General features: G+C 39.3%; 2 protein-coding genes across 4 annotated transcripts in view; one reads left to right on the top strand and one right to left on the bottom strand.

Moving 5' to 3' along the window:
• LOC125230163 (cationic amino acid transporter 2) overlaps window positions 1–2,236 on the top strand; it is a 48,087-nt gene extending 45,851 nt beyond the window's left edge. Inside the window, exons 12-14 of the mRNA XM_048135217.1 lie at window positions 50–213; window positions 786–894; window positions 1,918–2,236. Coding sequence (XP_047991174.1) covers window positions 50–213; window positions 786–894; window positions 1,918–2,045 — 401 coding nt within the window. The 3' untranslated portion in view covers window positions 2,046–2,236. The remainder of the gene's footprint in view (window positions 1–49; window positions 214–785; window positions 895–1,917) is intronic.
• Window positions 2,237–6,068: 3,832 nt separating this feature from the next.
• LOC125230206 (cationic amino acid transporter 3) overlaps window positions 6,069–20,417 on the bottom strand; it is a 60,047-nt gene continuing 45,698 nt past the window's right edge. For 2 of the 3 annotated variants that reach the window (XM_048135290.1, XM_048135287.1), the window contains exons 2-12: window positions 19,678–19,909; window positions 17,917–18,065; window positions 17,151–17,286; window positions 16,302–16,406; window positions 15,608–15,894; window positions 14,272–14,509; window positions 12,749–12,851; window positions 10,969–11,120; window positions 9,821–9,972; window positions 8,584–8,692; window positions 6,070–8,013 (exon numbers count right to left, since the gene is read on the bottom strand). In XM_048135290.1, coding sequence (XP_047991247.1) covers window positions 7,904–8,013; window positions 8,584–8,692; window positions 9,821–9,972; window positions 10,969–11,120; window positions 12,749–12,851; window positions 14,272–14,509; window positions 15,608–15,894; window positions 16,302–16,406; window positions 17,151–17,286; window positions 17,917–18,065; window positions 19,678–19,909 — 1,773 coding nt within the window. In that variant the 3' untranslated portion in view covers window positions 6,070–7,903. Of the gene's footprint in view, window positions 8,014–8,583; window positions 8,693–9,820; window positions 9,973–10,968; window positions 11,121–12,748; window positions 12,852–14,065; window positions 14,198–14,271; window positions 14,510–15,607; window positions 15,895–16,301; window positions 16,407–17,150; window positions 17,287–17,916; window positions 18,066–19,677; window positions 19,910–20,417 lie in introns of all 3 variants that reach the window. The other variant, XM_048135289.1, reaches the window with a different exon arrangement.

A 20,417-nucleotide genomic window follows, 5' to 3' on the forward strand; every position in this document is an offset into this window, starting at 1 on the left:
ATGAATTATTTACTGACACTATTTTTGACATTTTTACCATTCCTCTCAGGTATCTGGTGCTTCATAATGATGTCAGCCGTGAACCACTACGGCACCCGCGTCTGGTCCGAGCCTAGCGCGCTAGCTATATTCAGCGTCGGCACAATACTGGTGCTTTCCACGCTCTTCGCCATCTCACGACAGCCCGTGTCTGAAAAGAAACTCGCTTTCTCTGTAAGTATTTAAAGTTGGTACTTAAACTACACAATAATGATTTTTATTTAAACATCCAGGTTGTTACAATTTGGTGCCGCGACCAGGATTAACCATTACTATCTTCAGTGTAGGTTGTGAGATTTACCATTACTATCTTGACATTTTGTATTTCTTTATCATTTAATAGCTAAGTACTTATCCAACAAAATACATTTATATTTAACTACATAATAATGTAGAACTACTATGGCACACGAGTATGGTCCGAGCCTAACGTGCTAGCTATATTCAGCGTTGGCACAATACTAGCCACGCTCTTCGCCATCTCACGGCAGTCCGTGTCTGAAAAGAAACTCGCTTTCTCTGTAAGTATTTACAATTACTTTTAGTTAAAAGAGATGCCGATCGAATTCGTTCCAGCTCTTACCGAATCGAACATTCGGCCGAATATTTGGGCCATCTGACATCTCTAACCTTAAAACAACCAGGAACTCTTTACAATTTGGTGCCGTGACCAGGATGAACCATTACTAAAGGTACTACCAGATGCCGTGAAAACCACAGATATTAAACCGATTAAAATTCGTCAGGTCCCGCTGGTCCCATGGCTGCCCGGCATTAGCATCCTCATCAATGTGTACCTGATGCTGAATCTGGACTACATGACGTGGCTACGGTTCGCTGTGTGGATCGCTGCTGGTGAGTGATCAATAATCATTTCTAGAGCACAGAAAATACTTATACAAGGTGCTCGCGAGGAACCCGCATAACTTGAACCACGCGTTTCTGAGGCAAAAAGAAAGAAAAAATGTTATATGAATTTTAAAATTCTTCGCCAAAAAAAATTTTTTTTTTTTTTTTTTACTTTTTTGGACGTATTTTCACATAAAAAATTTTTTTATCCATAAAGTTGGCAATTAAAATGAGTTCCTTCATTTATTTTTCTAAAAACCAAATTATTTGGAAGTTTTTCTTGTCACATTTTGACATCTATCAATGACTACTGTGAGACTATGCTCCACAATTGCGCATCAGCGCCGTCAAGAAACCTTTTCTACTGAGTAACAATACGGAAATGTTTTTTTTAAATTGGCAATAACTCTGAAACTAGACGAAATCTAGAAAAGTTTATATGACATTTTAGTCTTAAAATGTGACCAAGAATATGCCGTTAAAGTTATATGGGTTCCTCGCGAGCACCTTGTATATACACTTATATATATATACTTATATATAATTATTATTATCATATAGGAATAAGTAAGGGATGAGTTGTAACTCCATACATCAGTAAATGCGGGTTATTTGTAGTGACATCTAGCGACAATTACCCGTCAAATAGCGTCAATTATCTAGCAGTATACTCGTACTCACCTTGTTATACTTTACCAAAGAGGATCGAGTATTATAGAGAGTTACTGTCGAAGTAAAATGTGTAATCACAGTGCATATGCATAGACTGCCATCTCTTGACACATGCTTGAAACTTTTGAACCTCAGTTTTGACAATTTGGCCCATATTCTTAGCTTGATATGTTGTAAAATGTCAAATATTAATAATAGCGTCATCTATCTGAGCATACCCCAAAGGTGTAATGCCATCTAGGTCACTGTACCTTTTTTTGTATGGTACTGAAATACGTTTTTTTCTTAGACTTTATCTGTCTATACGGAGTTATTATATGTCTTTGAATTTACTAAATACCCTATTAAAATTTTCAGGACTTCTAATCTATATAACCTACGGCGCTTGGCACAGCTCTGAACGTAAACGCAACACGGACGTACAGATGTCGGTGCTACATAACGACAGCCACACTGCCTTGTTGGCCCACAACGCGCTTGGCTGACCCGACGTCGCTAGCCCCACCGGTACTGTTATATCGTTTATATCTAGTATATAATCTGCATAACATACAATAAGCTAGTTTCCTATACTTAAAATATTTTTGCAGTGCACGAAATAAAGCACCACATAATTAAAAGAAAAATACGAACAGTAGTTATGTTTAAACATAATTTCTACTTAATAAGTCAAAGAGAAAGATATGAAGTAAATGAATTGACCGTGACCGATTTCTCAGTATTTCATAGTAATTCCATAGTAGCAAATCGTTTTGACAGTTCTTAAAAAGAAGCAGCCGGCGTATCATGCTTACAATTTTATCACTTGTCCACGTGGATAAGACAACTGTCACTCTCACACTGACATACTTGCTAAAGCGTGACGGATGCTTTATCCACGTGGATAAGTGATAAAATTGGAATCATAATACGCCGGCTGAATTGACTAGTAGGAAACTAGCCTATTAGTGTACAAATGTAGTGGGAAAAGGGATTCCTTTGTATTTTCCGGAAACGTTCGTATTTGTCATGCTAGTTCAGTCAAGTCAGTACATCTTGTACTGAGACTGACTGAAATAGCATGACACGTTCGTACGTTTCCGTAACAAAATATTTCGCACTATCTCTGTAAGCATAAGGCCTGCGTGGATGCTTAGAGCGTTCGGTTCGGCGGGGCGGGCGAGCGTGTGTCCGCCCTTTGCAGCGTCGACTCATCATCACTCAGGACACTTGTATGACCTTCTATTGTTTTACTTGCACCAGGGGCGGCTCACTCCGCGATCCTTTCGCCGCGCTACAAGTACATGCCGGCGGCCGCGAGTTCGCGGCCCATTCAGTGGCGACGACCTTAGCGCGGCGCAATAGAATTCAATGTCGTCTGCACGCGTGCGGTCCGTTTGTTAATGTAGGTAAGAATTTAGAATGGCGGCGTTTTGTGAACATCAAAGGAGTGAGCCTTCTGTACTTGTACTATTATATATTCTGTGCTTGCACGCCGCAGGCCCCGCCCCGCTGCACGCTCAAATCAGGCGTTACACTCAGTGCACGCTCATATTAGGTTTCTCGTTTCCTTTTTACTATTTAATTTTATATTTAGTGCTTAGTCCAGTTGTTTCTGTAATCTCGGTTCAATCTCACATGATAAATATGTTCCTAAAAACAACAGCCAAAGTATTTTTGTTTTTATTTACTATATTAACAAATACTTGTAGGCTGGTTTGTTAGATATCGTTTGTTTTGTTTTTAGACACGCTTTTCGTTTAGTTTCTATGTAATTTAAATTTTTGACGAAAATGTATTTTAATGTACTTATTTAAATTAGTTTTAGATTAGTAATAGATGTAATGCAACGACAGGTATTTTATTTGAAATGATCCGTTGAAAAATGTATCAGAATCTCTTGAAAAAAAAACACGTCGTTTATATAAACTGTTTTTGAATTAGCTGGGTGAACGGATCTTTACAAGCTATGTTTGAGGAGTGAAACCTAAGTTTTGCATTTAATATTATAGGTAAGTATTATTTTAAAGTCGCTTTTTGATGTGTTGTTGAGCTAAGCATTGTTTAGGTTAAGCTTCATATGTCAATAAAAAGAAATATTGCTTAATTCAAATATCTACCCCCTTATTCATAAAAGTTCACAGAAGTTATCAAACCGATAAAGTTCATTTGTCCCTTTCCGACGTATTGGTGTGATAGAAAGGGACAAACGAACTTTATCGGCTTGATAACTTTAGAGAATGTTTATGGGTTAGTCACTGTCCTCTTAACCCTTCGAGTCCCAGCGACATCATATGATGTCAGTAAAATATAAGTAAATACATATAGATGCTTGGGACTCGAAGGGTTAAGGCCCAGCCATACAAATGGAAAATCCAGAATTTGCCACTGAAATATGAACCTTTAGTCCAGGGAATAGAGTTGATTTTGGTTTTGTTTGATAAGTTTTCGAAACAAAACAAATGCGACTCTGTTCCAATTGGATATGATTTAAATTTCATCAAATTGAATAAGTACTGTAGGTAGGACCTTGGGCCTTAGGAGGATAGTCTACTCTAAAAAATATGCTTATAATTATGTAGCCAATTATGACTCAAAAGTTGCATAATCCAGCTATGCTATTTTTCTAGAGATTTGTGAAAAACATTAAATGTAGTTACTGAAGCTGAGTGATTCCAGTATTATTTAGGTAGAAAGTGGCTGTGAGACAGCGATATTTATTGTGATCGAATATTTATGTATGTGATCGGATGTCGACGCAAAACGCCTCAAGTTGATTTTGGAGGATTATTCTAAATTATAGTTTGTAAGTTTTATTTATCTGTTAGGTACTTTTAAAAATTAAATCGTAGTTCAAAGTTATACATACATTTTAAGGTACTTTTTTGCTTCAGATAAATTAGCAAGGTACTGTACAACAAATTTCTACCATATATTATACTCATGTTAATGTTCTGATCTGTTATTATTTGTACTTACAATATATCAATGTACTTATTCTTTATTCTGCGATTTAATTTTATTCCAAGGACATAAATTTTGATGAAATAAGTTCTGATATTTATCGTATTTTTCTGTTGACAATATTTTAGTTGTAATTCGCAATTGTTTTTGACATTAAATACAATATTGCTACAATTTGTAGTTTATTTTACACGCCTGAGGTTTAGTTACCTTTAGTTGAACTTGGTAAGTCGAGTATAATATCACAGTATAATAAAAAGTACTATCGTAGTGTCACTGAATCAACCCTTGCTCACACCGACTAATTCAGCTTTCAAACAAAAAAAAAACTAAATCTAAAATCTCTGTCAATAGAAATTGTCAACAATGTAAACAAACCATTATATAAAATATCAATATTTTTAGCATAATTTTATTATTTTAAAGGTTGAGGATCATAATGTGATATGAATTGATTAAATAACACATGGATTTAGCCAGTATCTGATGAGTTAGAATGGAAATTAAATACATTTTAACTACAAGGTTTGTTTACATTGTTCACAAGTTCTATTGACAGCGACTTTAAATCGGTTCAGACAGAGAGACACACAAACAGACAGAGAGACAGACAGACACGTCAAACTTATAACAACGCGTTATTTTTGCGTCGGGGGTCAAAAATAAAATAAAAAAGTTCGGATTCAAATATTTATTATTTTCGACTTTCTCAAATCACAGTTTGGTAAATAAACCTAGTTAATTATAAAACCATCATAATTTAATGATCACATGATTCTTACCATTAGTATCACAAACACACACGATCACAACACATATATTCTACGTATATACATATTTTAATATTAATAAGTATTTAAAATACGGTACAAGTACACCTAAACTCTAAAGTCATTTAATGACTATTATTGTCACAGAATAGTCTATCTCCAATAGGAGTAACTAATCATACAAAACTATATACATAAAATCGATTGAATATTAATTATTTCATTAATAACCATTACTTACTAAATCAATAAATAGTGACACGTAGGGGTACAATCTTTAAAATTTGTTTAGTTTACTGTGTGTCGTAACCTTTACCATTAAAATAAGAGTTAAGTCATTTAAAATGGACCTAAAGTCTGACCAGGGGGCCGATTTTTGAGTCTCATTGTCACTAAAATACCGGTTGAAAACGGTGAATTGCCTATTATTTTCAGTGACAATTTTCTGAATTCAAACGTGTGAGACTCAAAAATCGGCCCCCAGGCAGGCAAGTATGGTCGCGCGATAAATGGTAAAACATCTGGCCGTCCCTATCGCACTTACTAATAGTGCGATAGGGACGGCCTGATATTTTATCGTTTATCGCGCGACCATACTACCCGTGCTGAGATATATGAGTACACGCCACGTTGCGGAATTTCATAAGAACTATTTTTATCATACTATACTGAACTGTCACCGCATACATCAGAATAACAGCGCCCTCTTGATAATAGTCATATATTTCTGGACAGGCTTTGGGCATTTTCGCGAAAAAAGATTCATAAACTTTTTTTGCAAAATAGGTTATTTAATATTTTTCCTACTCGGAAACACGAGCCCTTTCGATCATACTAGGTAAAAAAAGCGTCCCAAATTTATTTTTTTAACACTTTGTACAGCGGTTATAAAGTGGACAGTATGTAAAACAATAGAAAATTTTGGGACCATTTTTTGTCCCCTGTTTTTTCTCCTAGATCTAAAGGACTCATGATTCTGAGTAGGAAAAACATAAAATTTACCTACCTTAGAAAAAATCGTTTTGGTGATTGTTCTCGCGAAAATGCCCCTTTATAATATTTAGGTAAGCCAGCTTTTCTCAATGTAATGCATGCAAAGGTGGAGAAAATTTACACGGTGTATAGAATGGCAAGACTATATAAACAAAATAACCTTTAAAGTTCAGTAATGGTTATACAAATGATGTCTAATACAATATATTACTATGCCTTCTTTATATTCGAAAGTCCACATGAATATTTCACTAGGGATTTCTCTATGTATTAATATTTTAGTTTAACTTAAAGTAGCGTCTATTTTAGATTACTTAATAAATAATTATCCCTTGTCAATCACTTCTAATAAAGCATAGGTTTAATAATTATTGTTAAGGTACCAGTGTTAGACAATTTAAAATTATCCTAAAGAAAAAAAATTGTAAATAAAAATCCTAAACAAAACGTGTGAGGAAAAAGTAGGTGAAAACTTGCGTGTCTACAGCTACATAAAATGTGTCTATTTGTGTATACTCCATTTCAAATACACAAGCCCGATAGTACTTAACAAACAAAAGGGCTTGTCATGTTTGCATTTTGTTATTTAATTATGAGCACTTCAAATTAGCACGCGTCGGTGCAAATAGCATACAACTGAATGAAAATAAAGCGAAAGTGCGTGTAAAAATACCAAGCCTAAAAAGGGTCAGGCCAGGTATCTTTTCTTTTCACTAATCCGAGTATCCGGCAATTGAGTATCTGAAGAGCACATACACAGAGCACATACATCAATCTCTAGTTTAAGATTTAATATTTAAGGAAATAATTATGTAATTGAAATCCAGTAAGATGTATAAATGCCATACGATAAATAAAACTAATCCTATTATTGTTACGCCTAATGACCGGCTCAAGTGGTATCGGGCCTTCGTATCTGAAATGGAGTATAAGATTCATTAAATTCTATGGGCGCATAAATCGACTGTGCTTGGAAAAGGTCTAACTCATTTACATTCATTTACTAACATAGGTACTTGTGGGTATGGATATCTATTCCAACCTAAAGTCGCCGCTAATAGAATTTGTGAACAATGTAAACAAACCTTGTAGTCAAAATGTCCGTAATTTCCATTCTAACTCATCAGATACTGGCTAAATCCATGTGTTATTTAATCAATTCACATCACATTATGATCCTCAACCTTTAAAATAATAAAATTGTGCTAGAATATTGACATTTTATAGAATGGTTTGTTTACATTGTTGACAATTTCTATTGACGGCGATTTTAGTAGAAACAAAGACCGAAAAGTATACATTCTCGTCCTAAAAGGTCCATGTAAAAAGGTCTCGAAAACATAAACAGTAGAAACAAGATAGAAAACTATCCTTCTACAATCTTACTCTAAAACAGTGGCATGCAAACTTTTGTCATTGGGGGCCAAATAATGAAGGAATTTTAGTGGCGGGCCAGAAGTATACCAAAAATGCATTTTTACTACGATGCTGGCCATATCATACATTATTTTGAAGGACCGCTGGTGGGCCGGATACAATCCTTTACCCGTAATCCTTTGGCCGTACTTTGCCCATCACTGCCCTAAAAGGTCTACGTGAAAAGGGCCCGAAAGTATAAAGTCCTAAGTCCGTCGACATCAGAACTTGGTGGTCAGCTGTTTGTCGTCAACTTTCCCGTTGCTCGTGGGCACACTGGGCTCGTTTAGAGAACTGTTTCGTACGCCGTAGAAGAAGTATATTAAGTATCCTGGAAAAGAAATTAAGTTATTTGAGGACCCAGAAAGAAGTTCGGTAATAGAATCAAGAAGTTATTAAGGAGGAGTGCCGGACGGTTTTAAGGTGATTCGCACATTAAATGCGTGTTCGGTAGATAATGCAGGTTAACAAGCAGTTAACGCCATCTATCTAATAGTCTATGTACGCTTAATTTTGCGTAACTTTGCTTGTGTCTGCCATATATGTATAGCTGAAATCGGAAACATAAAAAATAACAGACTTAGGGCCAGTTGCATCAACCACATTTGACAGACACATCATCGTCACGCAGCAGACGTCTATGGAACTTCCCATACAATAAAATTTAACAAAGGCTTTAACAGGGGACAGACGGTTTGATGTAACGGCCTTTAAAAGGTTGAGCAAAATTTGACATGTAAAATACCTAATCAGAAACCCCTATTATGATGATTATTTTACATTACGAGGAGCGCGTCCCTGCGCCTGTCCTTATAATGTATGGAAAATTCCTGTATTCATTAGCATACTTTACTATGGATATAGTAGAATATAGATATAGTAGGTAAGTTGGATAACTTACCTATAACCAGCCACACGATGAATCGCACCCAGGTCTGGTAGTCTAGCTGCACCATCAGATACACGTTTATGCACACGCTCAGGTACGGAATCAGGGGTACGAGGGGCACCTGTAAAAGAAAACAAGATTTTTTAGCTACTGATGTACAAGTGCTTTGTCACCTGGAAAAGATGGGGGAGAATCGTGGTGTGAGAAGATCCGAGCGTCGCGAGCGAGCGGCGAGCGTCCGCGCGGGCGTCCCAGATATCGCTGGTTCGAGGAAGCTCTAAAAGATTTGTCCGCACTCGGTGTCCTCAACTCGCGTGAAGTGGCGCAGGATAGGGCAGAGTGGCGGCACAGTATAGTAAAGAGTACTATCTCCCGCTCCCCGCCGAAAGTGCCGCCCACCCCATCTCGGTTACCTCACAGTTACCGCCTGTCAAAAACGCGAACAGTCGACCTGTCATATTTCACTCATACAAGCATAGTACGCGTTCACCTACACGAGCATAGACTGTGTGCTAGGAACGTGCCTCTTTCATATATTTGATTGCCGAGGTGTGGTGGCGGTCTGTTGTGTCGGAGGGTCGCTGAACGAGTGGTCAGTATTAGTGCTTTTTAGTAAATTCTTTGTCGCAGAATAAATAACACACAGTTAACACTACTATTATGGAATAGAAGAAGAATAATCGACGTGACACCAGTAATGGAACGGTATGGTATAAACAAAATTTGACCAAGACCGGCGTCAATGGAATATGATTCGAGATTTATATCTGAACAGATGATAACAGGATTTTTAACACTTTCGTAACCAAGAACCCGTTCTTGTGTCAAAAGGCGGGCTTGGTGAGCACTTGTGAACGTTAAAATAAAAATAAAATAAATATTGGGAACACCTTACACAGATCAACTTAGTCCCGAACTAAGCAAAGCTTGTACTATGGGTGCTAGGCGATGATATATATACTTAAATAGATAAATACATACTTATATTCATAGAAAACATCCATGACTCAGGAACAAATATCTGTGCTCCTCACACAAATAATGCCCTTACCGGGATTCGAACCCAGGACCGCGGCTTAGCAGGCAGGGTCACTACCGACTGAGCCAGACCGGCCGTCATTGCTTAGATACCGGCGAACCCGCTGGGCGGTTTCGCGCCATACAATCGGGCGGTTATAAAGTACGACCGGTTTTTGACTGCGCCATTTTACGTCTGGTAGTATATGTGTTAAGGAGAATAAGTACTCACTTTGAAGCTAAGATGCGCTGTGCTCTGCCTCGGCTGTCGGTACAGAATAATGAGTAGCACTAAAAGGGCCGCTCCTAAAGCACCAAGCGCCGCGTCTAGGGCCCCTCCGTGCTCGTACGTTAGCAGACTGCAAGTGATGAGCGCTAGGGCAACTAAAACAAAAAATAATAATTGAAAAAACCCCGGCATAGTGGACTGATTTTCATCAAACATCAACTTCTTAGTTACACTCCCGACTAGTTCAGCGTTCAAACAAAAACGAAATCTAAATCAGTTCATCCGTTCGAAAGCTACGATAACACAGACAGACAGACACATCAAACTTATAACACCGTCGTTTTTGCGCGAACGAGTGAACGAGTTTTTGAGTGAGTTGTTGGCGGGGGTTAAAAAAGACACATGAATTTTTGACCAAGTACAGAATCTCGAACCGAAGCAAGGCTGGCTGGTCAGATATCTTTTGTTTTCAGCTACACGTATTGTCACCTAATCACCTAATAACCGGTTCAAGGTGTCGGGCCTTTGTATTTGAAATGGATACTTACATATAATAATAATGGAAGATTTAGCGATAGACTCTGATAAGTTCGTAGGCATCTTGAGACCAAGAAGGTTTTTCACCTATTTTCAACTAATGACCGTCTCAAGTAATATCGGGCTTTTGTATTTGAAGTAGTGTTTACTAATTAAACATGTAAAATCAGCCGGCGTATCATGCTTCCAATTTTATCACTTATCCACGTGGATAAGACATCTGTCACTCTCACACTGACATACTTGCCAAAGCGTGTCGGATACTTTATCCACGTGGATAAGTGATAAAATTGCAAGCATAATACGCCGGCAGCTCACTCACGTAAAATTGTCAAAAAGCGCGCAAATGACAATTGTACCGCTGCAGCCCGCAGTCTGCGCGCGCGCGCTCAGTGGAAACGCTCCTTGTTACGGAGCGAAACTTGTCGAGCGATTTTCGTAAATTTTACGTGAGTGACCCGACTTCACATGTTTTTGGTTTGATAAAATTATATCATTTGTCGTTCACGAACTGTCGGCCTATCTGAGCTCGTACTCTCGTGGCTTCGAATAAATTGTGCCGTTTTATATGTCAGTGTCTCACGGTAGTTCTGTTATAAAAAGTGTATACTTACATAGAATAATAATGGAAGATTTGGCGATAGAGGCTGACAAGTTAGTAGGCCTCTTGAGTCCAAGAAGGTTGAAGCTCTGCTTGGCCACAGAGTATGGAGTCTCTGGCACCGGTTTCATGCTGGTGATGGACAGGTCTGGCTCCTGTTCGTATCTGGAATATATCATCAGGTTTAAAAGTTTTTTTACTACAAAATCGCGGGTTTGGTACCTATTAAAAAATAATCTCATAATTTACAGGTTGCGCACATCACAATATGTTGCTATTTGCTATCATTAATACCTTAGTGATTTTTTCCCAATTTTTGGTTTGTAACTTTTTTAGTTTTGTGACCCTCATCTTTGAAACCCTCCGTCGCCTTCCGCACCAGTGAAATGAATAATATTGACAATTTTGTTGGTCCCCAGAATCTTATCTTCAAAATACAACTTGGTTTACGTTTTATATTTTTTATTATTATTACAATACAAAAAGCTTAGTCGATGATGTAATCACCATTAGCATCTATGACTTCTTGCCAACGATCCAGCAAAGTTTGGATGCCTTTCGTCCAGAACTCTGATGGCTGTGCCTCGAAAAAGTTGTTCAACTCCACCTGTACATCATGGAAATCATTGAATTGTTTACCCCGCAAATGTCGTTTCAGGGCTCTAAACATATGAAAGTCTGATGGTGCGAGGTCTGGAGAATAAGGTGGGTGGGGTATCGTCTCCCAGCCCAAGTTCTGCAGCTGTTGGCGAACGGTAGATGCGACATGAGGTTGAGCGTTATCATGTAGTAAAATTACAGTGGCTCGTCTTCCTCGTTTTTTCTTGATAGCAGAAGATAGTTCGGTGAGCTGTGTTGAATATTTGTTAGCGTTTACAGTTTCATTGTGTAATAGTTCATGAAACAGCATGCCTTGCGAGTCCCAGAAACAACAAAGCAAAACTTTTAAGCGGTTCTTTTGACTCAGCTTCGGTTGAGTTGGTGGCGTTTCTTCTCGAGGCAGCCAAAAAGCACGACGTGTATCGTTCTCATAATAAATCCATGATTCATCTCCCGTAACCAGATCAGTCAAAAACTCTTTACGTCGGGGTCGCAGCAAAAGTGATTGACAGATGGCGACACGGACTGCACGACTGGCGTCGGTAAGGATGTGCGGTACCCATCGAGCCAAAACTTTTCGATACCCAAGCTCATGCAGATGGTATTCCACAGCGTGGTGACTGCAGTTAAGTGCTTCCGCTAATTCACGAGTAGTAGCGTCAGGATTCGAGTTCGCGGCGTAAATCGTCATCATTGAATGCAGGTGGTCTCCCTGAGCGTGACTGACTTTCAAGGCTCCTGTCTCCTGATTTAAAACGGTCAAACCATCTGGACACCGTGGCATGGCTTGTACTTCCAGCGCCCAATGCAGTGTTGATATTGTCAGCCGCAGCCCGCGCACTGTGGCCTAACAAGTACTCGTATAAGTAAAGTGTTCGAACTTGTCGCTCGTCCATTTTATTTTAATCTAACTAAACCAATCACGAGGGCGGCTTTATATACCCTCACATTAGAAGTACCTAGAATGTTCTACAACATACTAGAATATTATGGAAAACAATTAACTTAAGAAAGGAAATGTATAGAGTTTTGTAGAGTGTGTCATTACTTTTGTGCCAACCCAATATAAACAGTGGACACTTAATAATGCAAACATTGTAAAACATGAAAAAATGGACCAGTTCAATTCATTCCCAGTCGAGATTTGCTCCGCTGTACCTTACCTAATTAACTGGCTTATAAAAAATGCTTACCTTAGAAGCAGGACACTGGTGGCCACGATGGTATACGCCAGCAGGGTGCCGATAGACATCATGTCGATGAGTTGGTTGAGGTTGAACAATGCCGCCATTATTGCTGAAAATGAGGCAATTCGTATTAAATAAATACAATAGTATTTATATTACTGTTGATCCAACATAGAAAGAGACCATAAACGGACCCTGATGTTAAAAGAGACAACCCAAAATAGAGTAGCTTGGTGCAGAAGAGTGAACTATTCCAAATAACGGGAATAGAAAGAAGAAGAAGATTCTATGTTTGATTTTCTTCTGAATCATTAGCAGAAGAACCGGTATCAGAGTGAACTATTCCAAATAACGGGAACAGGGAAAGACGAAGAAAATTCTATGTTTAATCTTCTTCTTCTAAATCATCAGCAGTAGAAACTGTATTAGGGTTTACATAACCGTGATAACCGTGATGAGGCCGATCTTGGTATATCGAAGCTTGGTCGTTGACACTGCAGGAGGAAAAGCTCTTAGTGGCAGAGAGAAAGATATTAAGAAAGAGCATACAGGATAGGAGCGAATGACAAAGTTGTGTAGGAGGGTAAGATCCACTTGGAATCGCTTGCCAGTGCAGTATATATAGTAGTAGGTATTTTTAGTTTATGCCAATACCTACTTGAAGCCGAGCAAGAGTCTTTTATGTAGGGACATCGCGCACAAGAACGCGAGTACGCGTGGAATTTAAATCAAGGTTACAAGTGTTTTCTTACCTGAAAATAACCCCTTCAGAAATGTGGCAAGAAGTGGCGTCTTAGTCTACCCGTGGAGGCCTAAACAGCACTCCATAAATACCTACTCTTAGCAAGAGAAACATGTCGCAAACAGGTGCCAGTTAAAGAATTGCTTACCTGCCGGCAGTCCGCTCAGGAATGTAGCAAGAAGTGGCATCTTGGTCCACCAACGGATTTAGCCAAATGTCTGAACAGCACTCCATCGGTGACAATAGTATACAGCACTCTTGGCAGAGCAAACATTGCACCTAGCAAGCTACTGCAGAGAGCAAAGGCGCCGGTGGTCATTCATTATCCATTTTTGAAACATACGTAAAATTGATGTCCAGAAATCTTTATCTTACCTGCTAGCAATCCGCTAAAGAAAGTCGCCAAAAAAGGTGTCTTAGTCCACCAATGGATGTTCGCCAAAGGCCTGAACAGTACTCCATCGCTGCCCATAGCATACAACACTCTTGGCAGAGGAAACATGGCACCCAGCAGGCTGGTGCAAAGAGCAAAGATGGCGCGGATGGTCACAGTCCATTTGTTCCAGAAAACTTTATCATACCTGACAGCAATTCGCTCAGGAAAGTCGCCAACAAAGGTGTTTTAGTCCATCCATGGATGTTCGCCAAAGGTCTGAACAGCATTCCATCGCTGCCCATAGCATACAGCACTCTTGGCAGAGGAAACATGGCGCCCAGCAGGCTGGTGCAAAGAGCAAAGATGGCGCCGATGGTCACAATCCATTTGTTCAAGAAAACTTTATCATACCTGACAGCAATCCGCTCAGGAAAGTCGCTAACAAAGGTGTTTTAGTCCATCCATGGATGTTCGCCAGAGGTCTGAACAGCACTCCATCGCTGCCCATAGCATACAGCACTCTTGGCAGGGGAAACATGGCACCCAGCAGGCTGGTGCAAAGAGCAAAGATGGCGCCGATGGTCACAATCCATTTGATGACGGGGAGACCAGCCTCGGTGAATACGTGGGGGAAAGGTGCGTCTGCATCCTGGAATGATTTTTTATAGGTTATATATGAGTTCGTCAACTCTTGCAATTTGTAAAGCGCCGTGGTGACGTAGCCAAATGGCACGTCTGCGACGCGAAACGAAAACGAAACGCCGCGAAAGGTAGTCTGGCTCTGTCGCGCCAATACGCAAGAGCGATAGAGATAGATATTTACGTGCGTTTCGTTTCGTGAGCGTTTGTGCCATTCGGCTACGTACCCAGATGAGCTATGGTAAACGTGTGAAGTGATTTTACAATATAAAATACTTATTCAGGAGAGATGTATGCTTGCCAAGTTGCCACCGGGTGGTATAAAAAAAATGGTTTGATAGTGTCATATTACAGACAATCCAAATTGTAGGAGAATTATTTTTTTTTAATTACCTAATTAGACTATTTACTCTTGCTTAGAGGTATAAGTCATAATATTTAAGTTTTGTTATCTGTGCGTATTAAACTCAAAGTAACAAATAACGTCGCAGTATAAAAACATTTACCTTGAGGAAATAAAAACATCGTTAATGTAGATCATCTCAATTGTCACGGTTGCGATAAAAAAAGTTATCTCCGAACAAGGTCGTGCTAACTACTTTATTGGAATCGCAGGTTTAGAAAATTAACTGTATTGAGGAGGTGATCTGATTGACGATGAGTTGATTGTTTTATCTTGATGATTATGTACACCTTACAGCGTTTTTATTAACTTTCATTGAAATAAAATTACAATGCTGAATTAATGTGCGATCTTACGAAGCAAAGTTTAAAACCACAGAATTTGTTTGCGAAAACCGTCAATTTTTAGTTGCATCATATGATCATCAAAATTACTGTCTACATTTTATGTACAGTTGTAGTCTACTTTTCTCTGCAGCTAACTCCCCCCTGCATACAAATTTGTATGCAAGGGGGTCTACTTTTCTCTGCAGTTGACTGTCATTATCATCTTCCTAGCGCTATCCCGTTTCTCTGCAGCTGACTGTACTAAGTACATTTACTTTACAGTCGAAGCCGACAAAGTCGAAGAAGAAAAACACCTATCTGATGGAATTTACAGATATCACACAAGTATGATTTTGCAACAATGGCTTAGTGAACTTACCTGTAAATAGTAAGGCCACATCATCGTCAACACCGTCGCGACACTGAAGTAGGACACAAATATCACTACCAGTGACATAACGATCGACAGTGGTATATCTCGCTTAGGGTTCTTCGCTTCTTCTCCCGTCGTGGCCACGCAGTCAAAGCCGACAAAGCCGAAGAAGCATTTGGCGGCGCCCGCCATGACCCCGGCAACGCCCCATGGCATGAAGCCGCCTGCCCCTGCCTTGTCGCGGTACTCTTCGGGGATGTCCTCCAGTTTGATGCGCCAGTTCGCTGGGTCGCCTATGGGAGTTATACGTTAGGTAAGTCAGCCAGAAGACTTGTGTCGGGAGCGGAACTCCGAAAGTGTGGGCTATTTGCCTTAAAATATGAAGTATCTTTAAGGGATATCCTGGTTCAGGTACTTAATGATAGTGCTCACGACACAATTATGTGTCCTTACCGGGATTCAAACCCAAGACCATTGGCTTAGCAGGCAGAACTAGAAGTAACCAAAATTCTAATTCTAAGTCATTCAAAATATCTTTATTCATGTAGGCCTAATTGCAAGCTCTTATGAATAATTCATTACATAATTATATAAGGGTTATAAAAGGGTTTTCTATTTCATCAGGTTCTGTTTTTCAGACCAATCAAAATTTACTTCGTCTTGGCAAGTTGTTTATATACTTAATAACGAATATGCTTACTCTTAACAGCTCCAGCGATGACCACAATGATGACAGTGATCATGTTAAGTGCCGTGAAAACGTTGTTTAATTTAGTAGATTCCTTCACTCCAAATGCCAGCAGTACTGTAACAAAATACATATAGTTATAGGCGAAATAAAATAGGACACAGAAAGACCAATTTATTGTGAAGGGCAATCAGAAATTAATAATCCAGTAACTTTAAACATCTGCAGTATGCGTCAAATCCGGTAGTTCTGATTTTTTGCAGACTTGTTTATGATGCTGGCCTAATGAATAATCCAAGTTTGTGACCTCGAGCGCCGAACGCAACTTTGTCAAAAATCGAGAAAACCGCGAAAAAATCGTTTATTTTTAAAATTTTGGCGATTATAAACCCATATTTGAAAAACATTCCTGAGGACATTTTTAAAGTTTACTAAATTTACTACAATATGATACTAAAATTGCCTCTGTAGACCCAACAGTTTGCGAGATTAAGCCTTTAAAATTTTATCATTTTTTTCGTTAGACTTGTGTAACTAATATAACTTTATAAAGACTTTCTAGGAAAATTGTTTTCCACTTGATAGGTTTAGTAGTTTTTGAGAAAAATACGGAAAAATACGGAACCCTACACTGAGCGTGGCCCGACACGCTCTTGGTCGGTTTATTCAATATTTATCAAAAACGGTCTCATATTGGGCGTGCAACGGAGCGGGGCGTGCGGCGTGCATGTCAAACAATGGAAGCTCATACAAGTGTTCTGAGTCGACACTGCATACTTGCATAGTATGGACGCACGCTCGCCCGCCCCGCTGCACGCCCCGCCGCCCAAGCGTCCACTCAGGCCTTACACTAGTACTTACAAGTAATAAGTAGACACAGTGCAAACGCGAAGAAGTCAGGGTACTCGGCCATGAAATCGATGCGCATTGGCGCCCACTCTGTCATCACACGCGCCATGCTGTTGTTCGTCAGGCTGTCTATATAGTTCGCCATACCCTGAAATATATAACGTTACCTTAATATTCGTAAAAAATCATAAAGTTGCACTGACAAATAGCTGAAGAAGCGTGATAGACTTGTATACTCCATTTCAAATGCAAAGGCCCGATAGATCTCTACCGGGCCTTCGTATTTGAAATTTATTAGGCGTTAACAACAGGATTAGAGATAACAAAATATACCTGACCTGACCTAGAAATATACCCTCTAGCACAACTTGGCTTGTCGCGCGCGAGTCCATACTTGAAGTCACGCTTTATGTATGTACTCGCGCGCGACAAAGGAAGTTGTGCTAAAGAGTATGGTCAGACCCTTTTTCGGCGTAGTACTGATTTACACGTACTTGCGCTTTAGTTGTATGCAGTTTGCGCCGACGCATGCCAATTTGAAATGACCGTAATTAGATAACAAAAGGCAGGTATAATGATTATACCTAAGTCCTTTTGTTAAGTTTCAAGTACTATCGGGCCTTCGTATTTGAAATGGCTCATAGATAAAAGTGTTGTAGACGTACTGAGTAGACGCTGCATAGGATGAACGCCTGCTCAGGCATTACAAGAAGATGAAGTGGGGGTAGCTGAGAGGTGGGATTTTCAACATTATCAAATAATATACGGATCCGCTCACCTTAGCCACACTAGCCGTTCCTATGACGTACTCCAGGATGAGGTTCCATCCGATGGTGAACCCGATGAACTCGCCAACGCTCACGTAGCTGTAGACGTACGCGGAGCCCGCTTTAGGGACTCGAGACGCGAACTCAGCGTAGCAAAGACCTGGAAAAGAATAGAATGTATAAATCATATAAGCCTTCCTCATAGGTGATGTGAAAAGCATGGTAGCAAAATTATTTTCCCCTCACTAGCTCGGAAACACGTGTTTTGTCCTTCAATATCAGCGGGTAAAAACGCATTTTATCCACTAGTGGGTAAAGTAATTTGACCTTGAATAAAGTCAAATTAACTGCTTTAAAATTACTAAAAGTAGGTGAATCTAGTAATAAAGATGATTTACCACCTGTGGAACTGTTGGAAGCAGTGATAAACGCATTTTTCGCGTTGTAGTTTCCTCGCTACAGTGAGGGGAAAAGTTTTGTGTTACACTCGGGTGCAAATGTATTTTACTTCTCGTGTGTTAAAAAACTCGCAAGTTCAGGATTCTATTCTCGAACAACTCGCTTCGCTCGTGGTTCAACTATAGAATCCTTTCACTTGCTCGTTTTTCAATTCCACACTCGGCGTTAAAATACAACTTTGCCCCCTTGTATAACAAATAACTATTTCAGCTTGGGGTTAACACTTAAATATCTCACTACGCACAGGATTCTACTTTAGAATCTCTCGCTACGTTCAAGATGATATTTAGGAATCCTTCGCTATGCTCAGGATTCTATTTAAGAATCCCTCTCTACGATATGTCGAATTAGAATCAAAAGGGAAGCAGAATCGTTAGAGGATATGTCGAATTCAATTTACTGTAGCTAATTTATAATTTCAAGACGCAATAATATATATTGTCCAGTATCTGCATCAAAGTAAGCTTGTTAATCCTCTACACGCTTTTCTTTAACAAGATAGCGGTTTGTTTTGAATGATAACACGTTTAAGATTTATATTACTACTGCAATACTTGTGGAAATATATAACTTACCAGATAACATACGAAGACTACAGGACGTGAATATATTCAAAAAAGATCTTTTTAATTTTCTTGTTAATAAGGCTTATATTCCATAAATATCCATTGTGACATACAAAATATCAATTAGAAAGATGATTGTGACATACAAAATATCAATTAGAAAGTAATTATAATGACTATTTTTTGTATTTAATTGTAAATCTTTATTTAATTTTAATTGTGTCTATTTATTTGCATTGTAATTTTAATTCTGACTAATTGTAATTTATTAATTTTATACTATTCATTTGCTCTCGTGCCTCTCGTCCTTTTTAACATTTGTATGCCAACCGGCAAAACATAGTTTGTTCAGACCATTCATAGACCTAAGACCTAATTATGTACCTATGTTTTACAAATAAAGCATTCTGATTCTAATTCTGATTCTGAAATATTTAATTTCTTGAAGCCAACCTTCCCTACAACCTTCAACAACACTTTTTCGGATCTTTGAACCTAAGTGGAGCTCGACCTTCACCCTCATGACAGAAAAAAAGACTTACCAGCAAAAGCTGATGTTATAGCAGCCACCAAGAAACTCAACGACACGGCGGGTTCAGCTACTGTTTCCGCCAGCACATAAACTCCAAGACCTAACGTGCTGCCTTTCAAAAGTTTCAAATTCTCATAATATACTTAATAAGCATGTTCCGGATCTTTGAACCTACGCGGAGCTCGGCCTTTAGCCCAGAAAGAAAAAAGACTTACCAGCGAAAGCGGATGCAATGGCAGCCACCAAGAAACTCAACGTCACAGCGGGTCCAGCTACTGTCTTCGCAACAGCCCCAGCCAGCACATAAACTCCAAGACCTAGCGTGCTGCCTACGCCCAAGGCAGTCAGGTCTAGGAGCCCTAAACACCGAGCGAGGGGTGTCGAGTTATCTCCATCTTCGAGCCGCTTGCAACGTCGGAGGACGTGAAGTATGCGCGCGCAGCTCATCTGGGGAAAGAAAAAATGTCTGTTAACACTTTCGGAACCAAGATCCGCTGGGCGCGTTGTGGCCACACAAGCGGGCGGTTCTGATGAAGTGCGCCATTTCTTGTCTGGTAAAGAATGTGTCAAGTTAAAATGCATGAACATAGATGGGGGACTTATTACACCGATCACTTAGGCCTAAATTAAGCATACCTTGGTAAATATTTTTGAACTCCAGGGTACCTAGTTAACATTGTAATCGCTTACGCTCAGTGTATTGTAGCCTAGCTTTCCCTATCGCTCTTCTATAGTGGAGCGACAGAGCCAGACTGTCCGGCAGCTCTAGGCCCTTGAAAGTTTGGTAAGATTTGATAGTCGTTTTTGAGGCCGTTGGCGTCTTCTACCCTTGCGATATAACCAGATAACTGATATTTGAGCATTTCTTTTTTTCTTGCCATTAATTTTTTTTTATTGTTTTAGGGAATTTTAGATCAATTGTACTCAGAATCGCGAGCACTTTCAATCTCACTGG

Source organism: Leguminivora glycinivorella, chromosome 10 (assembly GCF_023078275.1).
Source record: "Leguminivora glycinivorella isolate SPB_JAAS2020 chromosome 10, LegGlyc_1.1, whole genome shotgun sequence".
In the NCBI taxonomy this organism is placed as follows: Eukaryota; Metazoa; Arthropoda; class Insecta; order Lepidoptera; family Tortricidae; genus Leguminivora; species Leguminivora glycinivorella.